The sequence below is a fragment of the Anolis carolinensis genome, unplaced genomic scaffold (assembly GCF_035594765.1).
Source record: "Anolis carolinensis isolate JA03-04 unplaced genomic scaffold, rAnoCar3.1.pri scaffold_7, whole genome shotgun sequence".
In the NCBI taxonomy this organism is placed as follows: Eukaryota; Metazoa; Chordata; class Lepidosauria; order Squamata; family Dactyloidae; genus Anolis; species Anolis carolinensis.
This window is the reverse complement of record NW_026943818.1, coordinates 40,841,714-40,859,793: the sequence shown is the minus strand read 5'-3', so window position 1 is coordinate 40,859,793 and position 18,080 is coordinate 40,841,714. Positions and strand designations below refer to the sequence as shown.

The 18,080-nt window shown below is 41.2% G+C and overlaps 2 protein-coding genes across 3 annotated transcripts in view; both read left to right on the top strand.

The window, feature by feature from the left end:
* The first annotated feature begins 249 nt into the window (after window positions 1-249).
* rab8a (RAB8A, member RAS oncogene family) lies at window positions 250-14,534 on the top strand. 2 transcript variants are annotated; one of them, XM_062960026.1, is made up of 8 exons: window positions 250-408; window positions 4,325-4,385; window positions 5,509-5,569; window positions 7,481-7,558; window positions 8,876-8,965; window positions 10,814-10,879; window positions 11,058-11,108; window positions 13,724-14,534. In XM_062960026.1, the coding sequence occupies exons 1-8, from the start codon at window positions 285-287 to the stop codon at window positions 13,835-13,837; spliced, it is 645 nt and encodes a 214-aa protein (XP_062816096.1). In that variant the 5' UTR covers window positions 250-284; the 3' UTR covers window positions 13,838-14,534. The 2 variants fall into 2 exon arrangements, with proteins under 2 accessions (XP_062816096.1, XP_062816097.1); XM_062960027.1 differs by lacking the exon at window positions 250-408 and adding an exon at window positions 493-610.
* Window positions 14,535-16,440: 1,906 nt separating this feature from the next.
* fam32a (family with sequence similarity 32 member A) overlaps window positions 16,441-18,080 on the top strand; it is a 7,253-nt gene continuing 5,613 nt past the window's right edge. Inside the window, exon 1 of the mRNA XM_062960029.1 lies at window positions 16,441-16,595. Coding sequence (XP_062816099.1) covers window positions 16,510-16,595 — 86 coding nt within the window. The 5' untranslated portion in view covers window positions 16,441-16,509. The remainder of the gene's footprint in view (window positions 16,596-18,080) is intronic.

Genomic DNA, 18,080 nt, shown 5'->3' with positions numbered 1-18,080 from the left:
CCTCTTACAGACGTCATCCACGGCACGGACCAATCACAAGTGTCCGCACGCTGCACTTCCTTAATGACGTCACCCAGCGCACGGACCTATCACAACTTTTTCCGCGCTCGGCAATGGGCGGGACATCAGCGCCCAGGCAGCCAATCGCAAGTTTCGCCACTCTTCCTGCTCGAGGAAGGCGGGCGCCGGAGCGCGGTTAGACCAATGGGAGCCCGCCCCGTGCCGACGGACGGCGGCGCGGCCCAATCGCGGGCCGCGGCGGCTCCCCGCAGGCCTAGGAAGCCATGGCGAAGACTTACGACTACCTCTTCAAGCTGCTGCTGATCGGCGACTCCGGCGTGGGCAAGACGTGCGCGCTCTTCCGCTTCAGCGAGGACGCCTTCAACGCCACCTTCATCTCCACCATCGGTGCGTCGTTGCCAGGCAACCCCGGGCGGGAGGGAGGGAGGGAGGGGCCCCGCCCTGCCCCGTGGTCGCCATGGCGACGCCCTGTCGCCATGGCAACGAATGCCCACCAGCAGCAGGGATCCGCTTCCGGTTGAACAGGTTGCAAATAGGCCTTGTTTCGCCTCACAAGGACGCGGGCGAACTACAACGCCCGGGAATCAAGGTGAATTTCCCCCAAAGACCCCAGTATGTTTTGTGGGTCATGCGAAGTCCAGGCCCGTCGTTGGTGGCGTTCAGGGGGCCCTTAGGTTGCGGGGGAACGATACATCCCAGGACCCACAACTCCCAAGTGCCCAGCAGGCCCGTTCCCCTCAAGGCCCAGCCGTGTTCAAAGGTGGGCACATCGGGTCTGCACGACAGGTTTGGTCCAGATCCGTCGTGGTTTGGGTTCATAGTGTTCCCTGGGTGTAGGTGAACTACAACTCCCCCAAAATCAAGGTGAATTCCCCCCAAAGACCTCCAGTATGTTTTGTGGGTCATGGGTCTCTGTGTGCCAAGTGAAGTCATATACAGTAGAGCAGGGGTCCCCAAACTTTTTAAGTGGAGGGCCAATTCACAGTCCCTCAGACTGTTAGGGGGCCGGACTAGGATGAAATAGTCCAAAATTAAGATTGTTGTTGTTGTGTGCCTTCAGGTCATTTCAGACTTAGGTCAACCTGAAGTCTAAAGTTTAGGACAGAGGCCAGGTCAGTTACCTTGGAGGGCCACATCCGGCCCATGGGCCTTAGTTTAGGGACCCCTGATCTAGACAATCTTCTAAGACCATAGGTAAGGAAAGGGACCCTCAAAGACCATCTAGAGCAGGGGTCCCCAAACTTTTTAATCCGAGGGCTGGTCCACAATCCTTCAGACTGTGGAGGGGCCGAATTATCATTTGAAAAAAACCAAAACAAATTCCTATGCATACTGCACATGTCTTATTTGTAGTGCAACAACAACAACAACGAAAAAACAATACAATATTTAAAAATGAAAACAATTTTAACCAACATAAACCTATCAGGATTTCAATGGAAAGTGTGGGCCTGCTACTGGCCAATGAGATAGTCAAGTTAATTAGGATTGTTGTTGTTGTGTGCCTTCAAGTCATTTCAGACTTTGGCCGAGCCTAAGTCTAAAATTAATTATTTATTTACTGCATTTATTTACTACATTTATATCCCACCCTTCTCATCCCGAAGGGGACTCAGAGCAGCTGTATGTACATACAATATATTATATTATTAGCATAACACAATATTAGCATTATATATTACTATATTGAACTATACCACTATACTATTATATAATATGTAATATATAACATATAATTAATATTATTATATGGTATTACTATTAGTATTATATTGTATAACATAATATAATTAATATTATATGTATATACAATATATTCTATTATTAAAACTAATATAAAAATATTATATTATAAAACTGAGGGCGGGGGCCAGGTAAATGACCTTGGAGGGCCGCATCCGGCCCCCGGGCCTTAGTTTGGGGACCCCTGCAGTAGAGTCTCACTTATCCAACATAAACAGGCCGGCAGAATGTTGGATAGAATATGTTGGATAATAAGGAGGCATTAAGGAAAGGCCTATTAAATATCAAATTAGGTTATGATTTTACAAATGAAGCACCAAAACATCATGTTAGACAACAAATTTGGCAGAAAAAGTAGTTCAATACGCAGTAATGCTATGTAGTAATTACTGTATTTATGAATTTGACACCAAAATATCACGATATATTGAAAACATTGACTACAAAAATGTGTTGGATAATCCAGAACGTTGGATAAGCGAGTGTTGGATAAGTGAGACTCTACTGTATATACATACATACCCTGTTTCCCCTAAAATAAGACATCCCCAAAAAATAAGACCTAGTAGAGGTTTTGCTGAATTGCTAAATATAAGGCCTCCCCCAAAAGTAAGACCTAGCAAAGTTTTGTTTGGAAGCATTCCTGCCGAACAGAACACCAGAACATGCAGGATCGGTCAATGTACATACCACAGAATATTGTACGTGAAAATAATGGTACAGTAGAGTCTCACTTATCCAACATAAACGGGCCGGCAGAATGTTGGATAAGGGAATATGTTGGATAATAAGGAGGCATTAAGGAAAAGCCTATTAAACATCAAATTAGGTTATGATTTTACAAATGAAACACCAAAACATCATGTTTAACAACAAATTTGATAGAAAAAGTAGTTCAATACACAGTAATGCTACGTAGTAATTCCTGTATTTACGAATTTAGCACCAAAATATCACAATATATTGAAAACATTGACTACAAAAATGCATTGGATAATCCAGAGGCTTGGATAAGCGAGTGTTGGATAAGTGAGACTCTACTGTATTAGCCTACATTTGGTATTAACTCTCTTTATCTACATTGAAATGCGACATTCTTCTTCTTTCTAAGCTATTTTCCCAATGGCGGAGTTAGCATATAATCTATCTATACACATAATAAAAATGAAAGTATGCACGTGTGTGTGTGTGTGTGTGTGTGTGTGTGTCTGGGGTGTCCGCTTACACGGACAAGCTCCCACTTCCATCCTGGTGTTTCTGACTCTCTCCATTGGTGGGGGATTTGCATGACCCCGCCCACTGCCTCTCCCTTAACCCCTTCCTATCCTATGACACACAGCAAACAGAGGAACTGATCACTAACTGAACATACTGATGTAAGTTAATAATTTTTTAACTGATTTATATTGCACTGTATAATTTTTATATATGCGTTTTATTGTAAGCCGCCCTGAGTCCCCTGTTGGGTGAGAAGGGCGGGATATAAATATTATAAGAAATAAAGAAAGAAATAAATACTGAGAGAGAGAGAAAGGTTTGGGGAGGATTCGCCAAGATTTATAGGAGTTGTAGGTCCTGGGATGTATAGTTCACCTGCAACCTTCTAAGGCAGGGGTCCCCAAACATTTTAAACAGGGGGCCAGTTCACAATTCTTCGGACCATTGGAGGGCCGGACTATAGTTGGCCACTGAGGAATTAATAATAATAATAATAATAATAATAGCAATGGCAATAATAATAATAATAATAATAATAATAATAATAATAATAATAATAATAAAGAGGGTTGGAAGAGACCCCTTGGGCCATTGAGTCCAATCCCCTTCTGCTTTTGTGTACCGAAAGCACAAGCAAAGCACCCCTGACAGATGGCCACCCAGCCTCAATGTTAATAATAATAATAATAATAATAATAATAATAGTAATAATAAAGAGGGTTGGAAGAGACCCTTTGGGCCATTGAGTCCAATCCCCTTCTGCCTTTGTGTACCGAAAGCACAAGCAAAGCACCCCTGACAGATGGCCACCCAGCCTCAATGTTAATAATAATAATAATAATAATAATAATAATAATAGTAATAGTAATAATAAAGAGGGTTGGAAGAGACCCTTTGGGCCATTGAGTCCAATCCCCTTCTGCCTTTGTGTACCGAAAGCACAAGCAAAGCACCCCTGACAGATGGCCACCCAGCCTCAATGTTAATAATAATAATAATAATAATAATGGTTGTAAGAGAAGAAGAGACCCCTTGGGTCATTTAGCCCAACCCCCTTCTGCCCTTGTGCCTTGGGGGCCGGATAAATGGCTTCGATGGGCCGCATCCGGCCCCAGGGCCTTAGTTTGGGGACCCCTGTTCTAAGGTCTATATAAATATTATCTCTCTCTCTATATATATACGGTATATACACACACATATATACATACATAAGCATGGTGCATTCCGTGTAAATGAAGACCATTAATCATCATAATGGTAATCATAATAATGTTATAATGCCGCTTTGTGTCTCCTTATGAACACCGTAGTAATAACAATCAAGCCCTCTTCTCTTTTGCAGGCATTGACTTCAAGATCAGGACGATTGACCTCGATGGGAAGAAAATCAAGCTCCAGATCTGGTACGGATAGGGTTTCATAGCACACTGTGTTTGGGTGGAGACCCCCAAGGGCCATCCCGCCCAACCCACTTCTTTCTGCCAGGCGGGGAAAGCACAATCCGATCCCTCCCGGCAGGTGGCCACCCAGCCTCAAGCAGACTCCCAGGCAGAATAGGCCGTGGTCCAGCTTCCCTCAGTCTCAGCACAATCCTCCTACAGATGCAGCCTTGGATCACGTTGGCCCTTTTCGCTGCTGCATCACACTCTTGGCTCATTTTCAGTTGCATATATTACTATTGTTTAATAATAGTAGCTAGTATCAAGGACACTAGACTCCTGTCAGATAGGAGTCTAATGTCCTCCTATATCAGTGATGGCCAACCTATGACACGCGTGTCAGCACTGACACGCCTAGCCATTTTTACTGACATGCTGCCGCATGCAGATTGATTGGATGACTAATGTTTTTTGTGGCCAAATTTGGTGTGGTTTCGTCCAGTGGTTTTGTTGTTTACACCATGGGAATTATGTATATTACACACATACACACACACACACACACATATATATATATATAATCATTCTATTATTATTCTATTATTATTGTATATTATTATATTATTACTATTATATTATTATTATATTATTCATTATTCATGACTACATTGAAACTACAATAGAGAGAAATCAGCGTGGAAATTGCAAGAGGTACCATAGATGGTTGTACATGGAAATAATGGTAGTAAATAGTTTTTGATTTATTAAATACAGTTATATATTACTATTATACATTTTTGTTATTTAAACTATACATATTGCAAAATTATGGGTTTTTTTCTGTCAAAGTGACACACCACCCAAGTCATGCTAGGTTTTTTGGTGAATTTTGACACGCCAAGCACATCATTGTTCTATACAATTAAATGTTCTCACTTTTTCGATGTTAATTTACTCTATCTTATAAGGTAAAACTTCAATAAAAATATATATTTTTTAAAAATAAAATAAAACCTGAAAAAAATGGGAAATAAATATGCATGCAGCTACATCCTGCCAGGAGATTAATTAAGCATTCAAAACATTTAAACCCAATGATTGTGAGGACCAATCCATTAACCACATCCCTGTCTTGTCTTCCTTGCAGGGACACGGCTGGGCAGGAGCGCTTCCGGACCATCACCACGGCGTATTACCGAGGGGCCATGGTGGGTGCGGCATTCTCTCCCGGACCCCCTTCTGCTCCTCGTTGGCTTCCTTCCCTCCCCATACGTCCCATGTTCCCCACCTGAAATGTTTTTATATTCGAAGCCATCTACAAAATGGTTGGAGGTGCAATACAGAAACTGGGACTTAGATACATATTTATTGGCGGGAATGTGAAAAGGGTTTTAAAATTGTGGGAAAAGTATCTTTTGAAATGAATGACTTACTAAACTACAAATATATGCTATACAAACTAGAGCTGTTTGTGGAGTTGGGAGGCTGTTTGTGTAAGTGAACACCTCCTCCACATACACACATAGACATTTTTCACATTTATTATGTGTATAGATGTGTGTGTGTGTATCATATATATATATATACACACACATATATACATATATATACACATAAGAGTGATGGAATCACGGCAGCGGACAAAACTAAACACCCCACAACCTCAAAAATTGACAGCACAACCCCTTATCCACGCCTCTGGGTTGATACAACAAAAAGAAAAGAAAAATAAAGTCCTAGGGGACAGGCAGAGTTAGGCCTCACTTTGGCCTCTTCCACACTGCCTATAAAATACAGATTATCTGATTTTAATAATAATACTACTACTACTAATAATAATAATAATTTTATTTTTGTACCCTGCCACCATCTCCCCAGGAGGACTAGGGGCGGCTTACAGATATAAAACCAGTATACAGTTTTACAAAAACACACATTAATTAATTAAGGCCACCAGGCATTGTTTGCCTGTATTCCAAGTTTTATCTAGATCCAGTGTCAGTTGGGTTCAACTCCCATATGCAAGTCCCATTGTCCATGGTCCATCCCCCTCCAAACACTGCCAGGATATAAAGTAGATCATGGGGACTCTATGTGTCAAGTTTAGTCTTGATCAGTCATGGCTGTGGGTTGACATGGTCTCAGGAAGTGAGTGAGGGTACTGTAAATCCCATCATTCTTGGTCCGTGGTCCCCCAAACCACAGGAGGACATAAAGCGGGTCATGAGAGATATGTGTACCAAGTTTGGTCCAGATGCATCATTGGATAGAGTAATAGTGGTCTGTGGGAGACGAAGCATTTGAAAGTACTGCAAATCCCATCATCCATTGTCCAGTCTGCCCCACATGGCACCAGGACATAGAATGGGTCATGGGGGTTATGTGTGCCAAGTTTGGTCCTGATCCGTCATTAGTTAGAGTAACTGTGGTCCGTTGGAGACGAAGTGTTTGAAAGTGCTGCAAATCCCATAATCCTTTGTGCATCCTCCCCCAAAGTGCTGCAGCGTGCAAAGTTTGTCATTTGGGATATGTGTGCCAAGTTTGGTTCAGTTGTGTGATTTGTGGCAGTTGCTGTGGTCTCAAGAAGTGAGTGAAGGTACTGCAAATCCCATCATCCTTGGTCCATCCTGCCCTAAACTGCACCAGGATGTAAAGGGGGTCACAGGGGTTCTGTGTGCCAAGTTTGGTCCATTTCCCTCACTGGTGGGTGTCGCAGTGGTCTGTGGAAGGTGAAGCGATTGAAAGTACTGCAAATCCCATCATCCATGGTCCATCATCCCCAAATGGCACCGGGACATAAAATGGGTAATGGGGATTAAGTGTGGCAAGTTTTGTCCAGGTCCGTCCTTCCTGGCGGTCACAGTGACCTGTGGAAGCGGCAGCCAATCAGAAAGCGGCCACATACCCGCATACCCACAAACATACATACATACATACAAACATTATAGATATATAGATTAATATGTATAATTAATATATATTAATATACATTAATTATATATATGATCAATGGTTGAACCTATTTATTGTACATGTTGTGCTAAGATTAGTGTGATTTGTATAATTGATGTGCTCTGAATCAATCAATAACCCTGTCCGATCAATATCCTCCTGGGCAGGGCATCATGCTGGTCTATGACATCACCAACGAGAAGTCCTTCGAAAACATCCGGAACTGGGTCCGAAACATCGAAGAGGTAGGCATCCCTGCGGTTTTCCTGTCCCGTTATTTTCTAGTTTGTAGCTCTAGTTTGTAGTGCGGTTTTCTTGTACTGATTCTTTGTCTGCTGTGCATTGAGGAGTTTCTGATTTTTGACTTCAATCAAAGCAGGTTCTTCACTTTGCTTTACATCTTCTGCCAGGGCATGTTCTTTTTCTTTGACTGCTTGTTTGACTTGTAAAAGTCCTCTGCCCCCTGATCGTCTAGACAGATATAGCCGGTCAACATCACTGCGAGGGTGCATTGAATGATGAATGGTCATGAGTTTTTCTGTCCAAATTGTCCAGTTCCACCTGTGTCCAGTTTATGATGCCAGCAGTATATATTATGACAGGTATGGCCCAGGTGTTTATGGCCTTGATGGTGTTGCCTCCATTGAGATGATACAATCCATTCAAGAGATGATACAATCCATTCAAGAGATGATACAATCCATTCAAGAGATGATACAATTCATTCAAGAGATGATACAATGCATTCAGGTCATCCATGTAATCAGATGTAAAATTTTGTGAGAATTCTTAGATGTTACTTCAGTTTCCGTTTTCCCATACAGCTTCAGGTCATCCATGTACATCAGATGCGAAATTTTGTGAGAATTCTTAGATTTCTCCATCATGTTGTCAATGAAGGTGCCAACGTTTTTACAAATCCCGATGGCGTCCAGGCACTTGATGATTGGGTGTGAGGTCGTATCAGTTTGGTCCCAGTATTTACAGTTGGCCAAGTTTTATCTACTTATAATGTTTTATGATTAATATTATTATTAATAATTTATAATTCAAAATGTATAAGTATACATTCTTTCCTCATTTTACAGTATCTTAAACATATCATATTGTATACAATCCCACAATAAAGAAAAATCAGAATCAAAACATTTTAAAGCATATTTCTTATCAGTTTTTTAACTTTTCCGTTACAACTTTACGACATATCTCTCTACTACTACTACTTTTATCTACTTATACGTGTTTTATTTATTATTATTGTTATTGTTATTATTGTTATTGTTGTTGTTGTTATTATTATTATTATTATTATTATTATTATTATTATTATTGTTTCCCCCTCTTCCCTTTCCCCTTATTTTGTGCCACCTTCACCAGGACCAACCAACTCATATTGTTTCACAAATTGTTCCAAAATTTCATTGTCTCTGTTGCTGGCTTATACCCCTTTCCCTCATTAAAAAAATATACTCAATAAATTTTCTCCATATTTTCCAAAAATATGTTTGTTTTCAATATTCCCTTTTTAATTTTAATTTATTCTTCCCTTCTTTTTTGCGCAGCACGCCTCTCCGGACGTTGAGAAGATGATCCTCGGAAACAAGTGTGATATGAATCACAAGCGGCAAGTGACCCGAGAGCAAGGAGAAAAGGTCAGGGGTCGGAGGGGAGGATTTGTTGGATTATGGTTGTATGCGTATGATATGTAAATCAAGTGTTTCTACTGCTTTGCAAGAGTGTGTGTTTCAGCAATGAACCAGTTAACAGCAGGCTCGTTTTGACTGACAGCCTGTTGTGACTACCTTTCAGGCATGATTTCCGGCCTGACTGAGGAATGTGCTTTCTTATCTCTGTGTGTGTTGAGCTGTGCTTGCCGAGGCGAGAGGCAATAGAGAAATGCCAGCTCGGTTCTGGCCGGTCTTCGCACACAGACTAAACGTGGCCAACTGCGAATACTATCAGGGTTTCTGGGTAATTGTCCTGGGAATCTGGGAGTTGTAGTTCACCCACATCCTTATGCATTTCCTAATGGGAGCACCCATAAATATCTGACTTAGAGTTGCAGATTACCAAACGCAAAACCAAAAAATACCTTTTTCAAATACCCAAGCTAGTCTATAATCATAAGAAGAAAGCACCAAGACACACGCTGGGTAGATTCAAACAGGTTTTATTGTACGGAATACCAGAATCTTCTCTGTAGCCCATTTATATAGGGGCTCTCACATACCAGAGAGTAATTGAGGTTATATGGCTGGCATCTGTTCTTTGACGCTGGTAGATTCCAACAGGTTTTATTGTACAGAATACCAGAATCTTCTCTTTAGCCCATTTATATAGGGGCTCTCACATACCAGAGAGTAATTGAGGTTTTATCGATTGTTAGGTTCTCTTCTTCCAGTTGTGCTGTGTGTAAGTCTTCCACCAGAAGAAAGCACCAAGACACACGCTGGTAGATTCAAACAGGTTTTATTGTACAGAATACCAGAATCTTCTCTGTAGCCCATTTATATAGGGGCTCTCACATACCAGAGGGTAATTGAGGTTTTATGGCTGGCCCGTCCAAGACACACGCTGGTAGATTCCAACAGGTTTTATTGTACAGAATACCAGAATCTTCTCTTTAGCCCATTTATATAGGGGCTCTCACATACCAGAGGGTAATTGAGGTTTCATGGCTGGCCCGTCCAAGACACACGCTGGTAGATTCCAACAGGTTTTATTGTACAGAATACCAGAATCTTCTCTTTAGCCCATTTATATAGGGGCTCTCACATACCAGAGGGTAATTGAGGTTTTATGGCTGGCCCGTCCAAGACACACGCTGGTAGATTCCAACAGGTTTTATTGTACAGAATACCAGAATCTTCTCTTTAGCCCATTTATATAGGGGCTCTCACATACCAGAGGGTAATTGAGGTTTTATGGCTGGCCCGTCCAAGACACACGCTGGTAGATTCCAACAGGTTTTATTGTACAGAATACCAGAATCTTCTCTTTAGCCCATTTATATAGGGACTCTCACATACCAGAGAGTAATTGAGGTTTTATGGCTGTCATCTGTTCTTTGACGCTGGTAGATTCCAACAGGTTTTATTGTACAGAATACCAGAATCTTCTCTTTAGCCCATTTATATAGGGGCTCTCACATACCAGAGAGTAATTGAGGTTTTATCGATTGTTAGGTTCTCTTCTTCCAGTTGTGCTGTGTGTAAGTCTTCCACCAGAAGAAAGCACCAAGACACACGCTGGTAGATTCAAACAGGTTTTATTGTACAGAATACCAGAATCTTCTCTGTAGCCCATTTATATAGGGGCTCTCACATACCAGAGGGTAATTGAGGTTTTATGGCTGGCATCTGTTCTTTGTCAGCGCTTGCTCTGTGTCCGGTGATCATTACAAGACTATATATAAACATGATGATGATGATGATGATGATGATGATGATGCTATGACTCTTTCACGCGCCGCTAACCCAAGGTCTCTCCTGTCTGTTTAGCTGGCCAACGGCTTTGGGGTGAAGTTCATGGAGACCAGCGCAAAAGCAAACATCAATGTGGAAAACGTAAGTGTCATCGGCATGCTCAGGGTTATATTGTGGGATGCCGTGACCCTCAGAAATAGCATTATTAGGATTACTTTTTTCACTATTTGGGCTCCCTTTGGTCGGCGGAAAGTCCAGAAGCGACCAGAGCGTTCCCGCCTCCCTCTGACTGTGTTTGTTCCTCCCGTTTGAACCACAGGCCTTTTTCACGCTCGCCAGGGACATCAAGACCAAAATGGACCGGAAACTGGTGAGTTGACGGCCATTTCTAGCCCATGTTTCATGCTGCCTTTTGGAAATTAGAAGGTGATGTTGATGATTATTATGCCGAGGCTGAATGGCCATCTGTCGGGAGGGCTTTCATTGTGCTTTTCCAGCCTGGAAGAAAGAAGAGGGTGGGACTGGATGGTCTTTGGGGGGTCTCTTCCATATTATTATTATTATTATTATTATTATTATTATTATTATTATTATTACTATTATTTTATTATGACACAGCAAACGAGATCTATATGCTGGATTTCGTTTCACAAAATCACAAGTCAAACACTTGTGTGATGTGTGATGTATTATTACTATTACTATTATTATTATTATTGTATGACACAGCAAACAAGATAGATAAGCATATCTAGCTTGTTTGCTGTGTCCTACAATAATAATAATAATAATCCAGCAGGATTTCGTATCACAAAATCACAAATCGAACACTTCCCAAGTGTCTAGGACTGTGATTATCCATGCAATGTTTTGTTGTGCCAGATGTCAGCTCTAGTTTGTAGTGCCGTTTTCTTGTACTGGTTTTTTGTCTGCTGTGTTTTGAGGAGTTTCTGATTGTTGATTTCAATCAAAGCATTATTATTATTATTATTATTATTATTATTATTATTATTATTATTATTATTATTATTAAGCAGATGCTGGGTAGCCTTTGGAGGGTCTCTTCCATCATCATTATTGTTGTTGTTATTATTAATCAGAGGCCCAGGCAGCCAGAATTAAGTGTCGATGAGACAGGTTCAGATGACTTTTCACCAAGATCTTCAGAGTTACACTCTGGCCGTGACTCAGATGGCAGCGAACAGATAACTTTGAACAGAAGACAGTTTTACAGCAAAGATAGGGAAGTCTCTCAGGAACTCAGGCGCTCTGCTCGCTTACAACAAAATGAAGGATGTTGGACTGGATGATCTTTGGGGGGTCTCTTCCATATTATTATTATTATTATTGTTATTATTTTATTGTATGACACAGCAAACAAGATAGATATGCTGGATTTCGTATCACAAAATCACAAGTCGAGCACTTCCCAAGTGTCTAGGACTGTGTGATGTATTTTCGGATGATGCGCGCAGATCCCCGTCAGGTGGCCTTTTGCAGTTGGCAGATCGTGATTTTGTCAATGTCTATTGTTTCCAAATGCCAGCTGAGATCTTTTGGCACGGCACCCAATGTGCCGATCACCACCGGGACCACCTGCACTGGTTTCTGCCAGAGTCTTTGCAGTTCACTCTTGAGGTCCTGATAGTGGCTGAGTTTTTCCTGTTGTTTTTCGTCAATGCGATTGTCACCTGGGATGGCGACATCCATGATCCAAACCTTTTTCTTCTCCACCACTGTGATGTCGTGTTGTGTTCCAGAACTTTGTCAGTCTGGATTCGGAAGTCCCACAGTATCTTTGCGTGCTCATTTTCCACAACCTTTGCAGGTTTGTGATCCCACCAGTTCTTTCCTGCTGGGAGGTGGGACTTGAGGCATAAGTTCCAATGAATCATTTGGGCCACATAGTTGTGCCTCTGTTTGTAGTCTGTCTGTGTGATTTTCTTACAGCAGCTGAGGATATAATCAATGGTTTTGTCAGCTTCCTTGCACAGTCTGCATTTTGGGTCATCAGCTGATTCTTCGATCTTGGCCTGAATGGCCTTTGTCCTGATGTCTTGCTCCTGGGCTGCAAGGATCAGGCCTTGTGTCTCCTTCTTCAGGGTCCCATTCGTGAGCCAGAGCCAGGTCTTCTATTATTATTATTATTATTATTATTATTATTATTATTATTATTATGAATGGCCTTTGTCCTGATGTCTTGCTCCTGGGCTGCAAGGATCAGGCCTTCTGTCTCCTTCTTCAGGGTCCCATTCGTGAGCCAGAGCCAGGTCTTCTATTATTATTATTATTATTATTATTATTATTATTATGAATGGCCTTTGTCCTGATGTCTTGCTCCTGGGCTGCAAGGATCAGGCCTTCTGTCTCCTCCTTCAGGGTCCCATTCGTGAGCCAGAGCCAGGTCTTCTCCTTATCAGCTTTTCCTTCCATTTTGTCAAGGAACTTTCCATGCAGTGTTTTGTTGTGCCAGCTGTCAGCTCTAGTTTGTAGTGCGGTTTTCTTGTACTGGTTGTCTGCTGTGTTTTGAGGAGTTTCTGATTGTTGATTTCAATCAAAGCATTATTATTATTATTATTATTATTATTATTATTATTATTAAGCAGATGCTGGGTAGCCTTTGGAGGGTCTCTTCCATCATCATTATTGTTGTTGTTATTATTAATCAGAGGCCTAGGCAGCCGGAATTAAGTGTAGATGAGACAGGTTCAGATGACTTTTCACCGAGTTTTTCAGAGTTACACTCTGGCAGTGACTCAGATGGCAGCAAACAGATAACCTTGAACAGAAGACAGTTTTACAGCAAAGATAGGGAAGTCTCTCAGGAACTCAGGCGCTCTGCTTGTTTACAACAAAAAGAAGGGTGTCGGACTGGATGGCCCCCGAGGTCTCCTTGGCTTCTGTGGTTTGTTTGAGTCTTTGCCTCCTTCTGTGTCCAAGGTCCACGTCCCTCTCTCTCAGGGCGTTTCTTTCCGATCTCTTTAGGAAGGCAACAGCCCGCAAGGAAGCAGCGGCAGCGGCGGGAGCAGCCAAGGCCTGAAGATCGGCCCCGACCCGGAGCAGAAGAAAGCCAGCTTCTTCCGATGCCTCCTCCTCTGAGCACATTCTCTCCCTCTCTCTCTCTCTCTCTCTCTCTCTCTCTGAAATCGACTCGATTCGGTGTCCTCAGATCTCGCCTGTCGCCGAATGATTTCCCTCTCGACGGAGGATCTCGTCAGAATCACGTTACTTAAGTATGACGCGCCCCGGTTTGCACTGCATTGCATCACGGATAAAGAGGACGGTAGCTGGCCCTGAAAAGCACCCCCCACAGATGGCCACCCAGCTCCTGCTCAGTAATATTATTATTATTAGTAATAATAATAATAGCAGTAGCAGTAAGAATAAATTATTATTATTATTATTATTATTATTATTATTATTATTATTATTATTATTATTTTAGGAAGCCCCCAAAGGCCACCCAGTCCAGCCCCTTTCTTCCTTCCAGGCTGGAAAAGCACCATCAAACCCTCCCGACAGATGGCCATCCAGCTCCTGCTCAGTAATATTATTAATAATAGTAATAATAATAGTAGTAATAATAATAGTAATAATAGTAGTAGTAGTAAGAATAAATTATTATTATTATTATTATTATTATTATTATTATTATTATTATTATTATTATTTTATGAAGCCCCCAAAGGCCTCCCAGTTCAGCCCCTTTCTTAATTCCAGGCTGGAAAAGTACCATCAAAGCCCTCCCGACAGATGGCCATCCAGCTCCTGCTCAGTAATAATATTAATAGCAATTATAATAGGATTAGCAATAGTAATAATAATAATAATAATAATAATAATTGGAAGAGGCCCCCAAAGGCCACCCAGTCCAGCCCCTTTCTTCCTTCCAGGCTGGGAAAGCACCATCAAAGCCCTCCCGACAGATGGCCATCCAGCTCCTGCTCGATAATAATAATAGTAATAATAGAATCATGGTTAAGTAACGTGACGATGACAAGGGGAAGGGTGTGGGGACATGATTTGGGGGCGGAAAGCACTGGATTTTGTCGCAGATCTCGCGAGGATCCCTCCCAGACACTCCTGCGATAGACGTTGCACAACGCCTCGATCATGATGGAAATAAAATCTATTTTTGTAGATAAAGACACGGCGTTTGGCATCTTTTAACCGCGGGGCTTATTATTATGTTATTACATGTTATGTTATTGTATATTATATGATAAAGTAAAGGTTTCCCCTGACGTTAAGTCCAGTCGTGACCGACTCTGGGGGTTGGTGTACCTATTGATCTACTCACACTCTGGGCATCGATGCTCATCTCCATTTCTAAGCCAAAGAGCTGGCGTTGTCCATAGACACCTCCAAGGTCACGTGGCCACTGGCATGACTGCATGGAGCGCTATTACCTTCCCACCAGAGCAGTACCTATTGATCTACTCACACTCTGGGGGTTGGGGCTCATCTCCATTTCTAATCCAAAGAGCCGGCTTTGTCCGCAGACACCTCCAAGGTCATGTGGCCACTGGCATGACTGCATGGAGCGCAATTACTTTCCCGCCGGAGCAGTACCTATTGCTCTACTCACATTCTGAGGGTCGGTGCTCATCTCCATTTCTAAGCCAAAGAGCCGGCGTTGTCCGCAGACACCTCCAAAGTCATGTGGCCATAGGCATGTTTTCGAACTGCTAGGTTGGCAGAAGATATGATATGATATTATATCTTCTGCCAACCTAGCAGTTCGAAAACATGGCAATGTGAGTAGATCAATAGGTACTGCTCCTATTGGCGGGAAGTTATAATATATTTATAATTATATAATGTATAATTATATATACATTTTTAACATTTAAGAGGGGGGCTTATATTACTATTAGTATTATATAATATCTATTATTGGTTATATTTTTCTAATATATTGAGGAGGGGGCTTATTATATTATATACAGTAGGGTCTCACTTATCCAACATTCTGGATTATCCAACGCATTTTTGTAATCAATGTTTTCAATACATCATGATATTTTGGTGCTAAATTCATAAATACAGTAATTGCTACATAGCATTACTGCGTATTGAACTACAGTAGGGTCTCACTTATCCAACACTCACTTATCCAACGTTCTGGATTATCCAACGCATTTTTGTAGTCAGTGTTTTCAATACATCGTGATATTTTGGTGCTAAATTCGTAAATACAGTAATTACTACATAGCATTACTGCGTATTGAACTACAGTAGAGTCTCACTTATCCAACGTTCTGGATTATCCAACGCATTTTTGTAGTCAATGTTTTCAATACATCGTGATATTTTGGTGCTAAATTCATAAATACAGTAATTATAACATTACTGCGCATTGAACTACTTTTTCTGTCAAATTTGTTGTATAAACATGATGTTTTGGTGCTTAATTTGTAAAATCATAACCTGATTTGATGTTTAATAGGCTTTTCCTTAATCTCTCCTTATTATCCAAGATATTCGCTTATCCAAGCTTCTGCCGGCCCGTTTAGCTTGGATAAGTGGGGCTCTACTGTATTTGTTTGTTTATGAATGAGACGGTGAGGAATGAATGGGCTGGATGGCCTTTGCGGCCCCGCCCATCTGTGTCCTGATTGGTCTCTTCCTGCCTGCTCCCAGAGGGGGCGTGGCCTGGCTGCTCAGGGAAGCCACGCCCACGAAGGCGGCTCCTCCTCCTCGTCCTCCTATTGGTCTGGCCCATTTTCCCGGAAGTGGTGTCCGGGCGACGGGGAGCGAGGAGGGCCAAGATGTCCGAGTACGAGGCGGTGCAGCGCGGGCCTCTCCGCCTCAAGGCCGGCTCCGGGGCGGCGGCGACGGCGGCGGAGAAGCAGCGGTGAGTGAGCGCGAGGGCACGGCACGACCCACCCCGGCAGAGGGCCGCACGGCCTGCGCCCCGCGACGCATCCGAGTAGGCCCCGGATGGAGCCCAGGCCTGAGGGGAGGCGCCGCGTCCTCAGGAATAATAAATCCTAACACAGTAGAGTCTCGCTTATCCGACATAAAGGGGCCGGCAGAACGTTGGATAAGCGAATATCTTGGATAATAAGGAGGCATTAAGGAAAGGCCTACTAAACATTAAATTAAGTTATGATTTTACAAATTAAGCACCAAAACATCATGTTAAATGACAGAAAAAGTAGTTCTGAATCTGACAGAAAAAGTAGTTCAATACGCAGTAATGCTATGTAGTAATGACTGTATTTACGAATTTAGCACCAAAATATCGCGATGTATTGAAAACATTGACTACAAAAATGCGTTGGATAATCCAGAACATTGGATGAGCGAGTGTTGGATAAGTGAGACTCTATTGTACATTTATTATTTCACTCTGATATTATTATTGTTATTACATTTATTATTTTACTCTATTATTGGTATTATATTTATTATTTTTCTCTATTACTGTTGCTACTATTACATTTATTTTTCTCTATTATTATTAATAATACATTTATTATTTCACTCTGATCTTATTATTATTATTATTATTATTATTGCATTTATTATTTTACTCTATTATTACTTGTATTATTTTTCTGTATTATTATATTTATTATTATTATGACATGTATTATTTTACTGTATTATTATTAAAAGGATACACAAGCACATTGACATTGAAGAAGATGAGAATAATGATTTGATGGTTGGTGGTTGCATTGGTGGTTGTTTGATATTATTACTGTTGTATTAAACCTTTGTTTTAACTTCTGTTTTATTATCTTTTAAACTGTGTATATTGTTAATGTATTTGCGCTGTTACTTTTGTAACATTGTGAGCCGCCCCGAGTTCCCATGGGAAGATGGTGGCGGGGTATAAATAAAGTTTTATTATTATTATTATTATTATTATTATTATTATTATTATTATTATTTGATCAGCGTTGGACAGTCTTACCTTAAATTTGAGCTTGATGTAAATACAGTAGAGTCTCGCTTATCCAAGCCTCACTTATCCAAGCCTCTGGATAATTCAAGCCATTTTTGTAGTCAATATTTTAAATATATTGTGATATTTTGATGCTAAATTCATTAATACAGTATTTACAACATAACATTACTGCGTATTGAATTACTTTTTCTGTCCAATTTGTTGTCTAACATGATGTTTTGGCGCTTAATTTGTAAAATCATAACCTAATTTGATGTTTAATAGGCTTTTCCTTAGTCCCTCCTTATTATCCAAGATATTCGCTTATCCAAGCTTCTGCTGGCCCATTTATGTTGGATAAGTGAGACTCTACTGTACCTTATAATATCACAAATCAAAATAGTATTATGATAGATTACAAAAATTTATTGTAACAAATCTTGA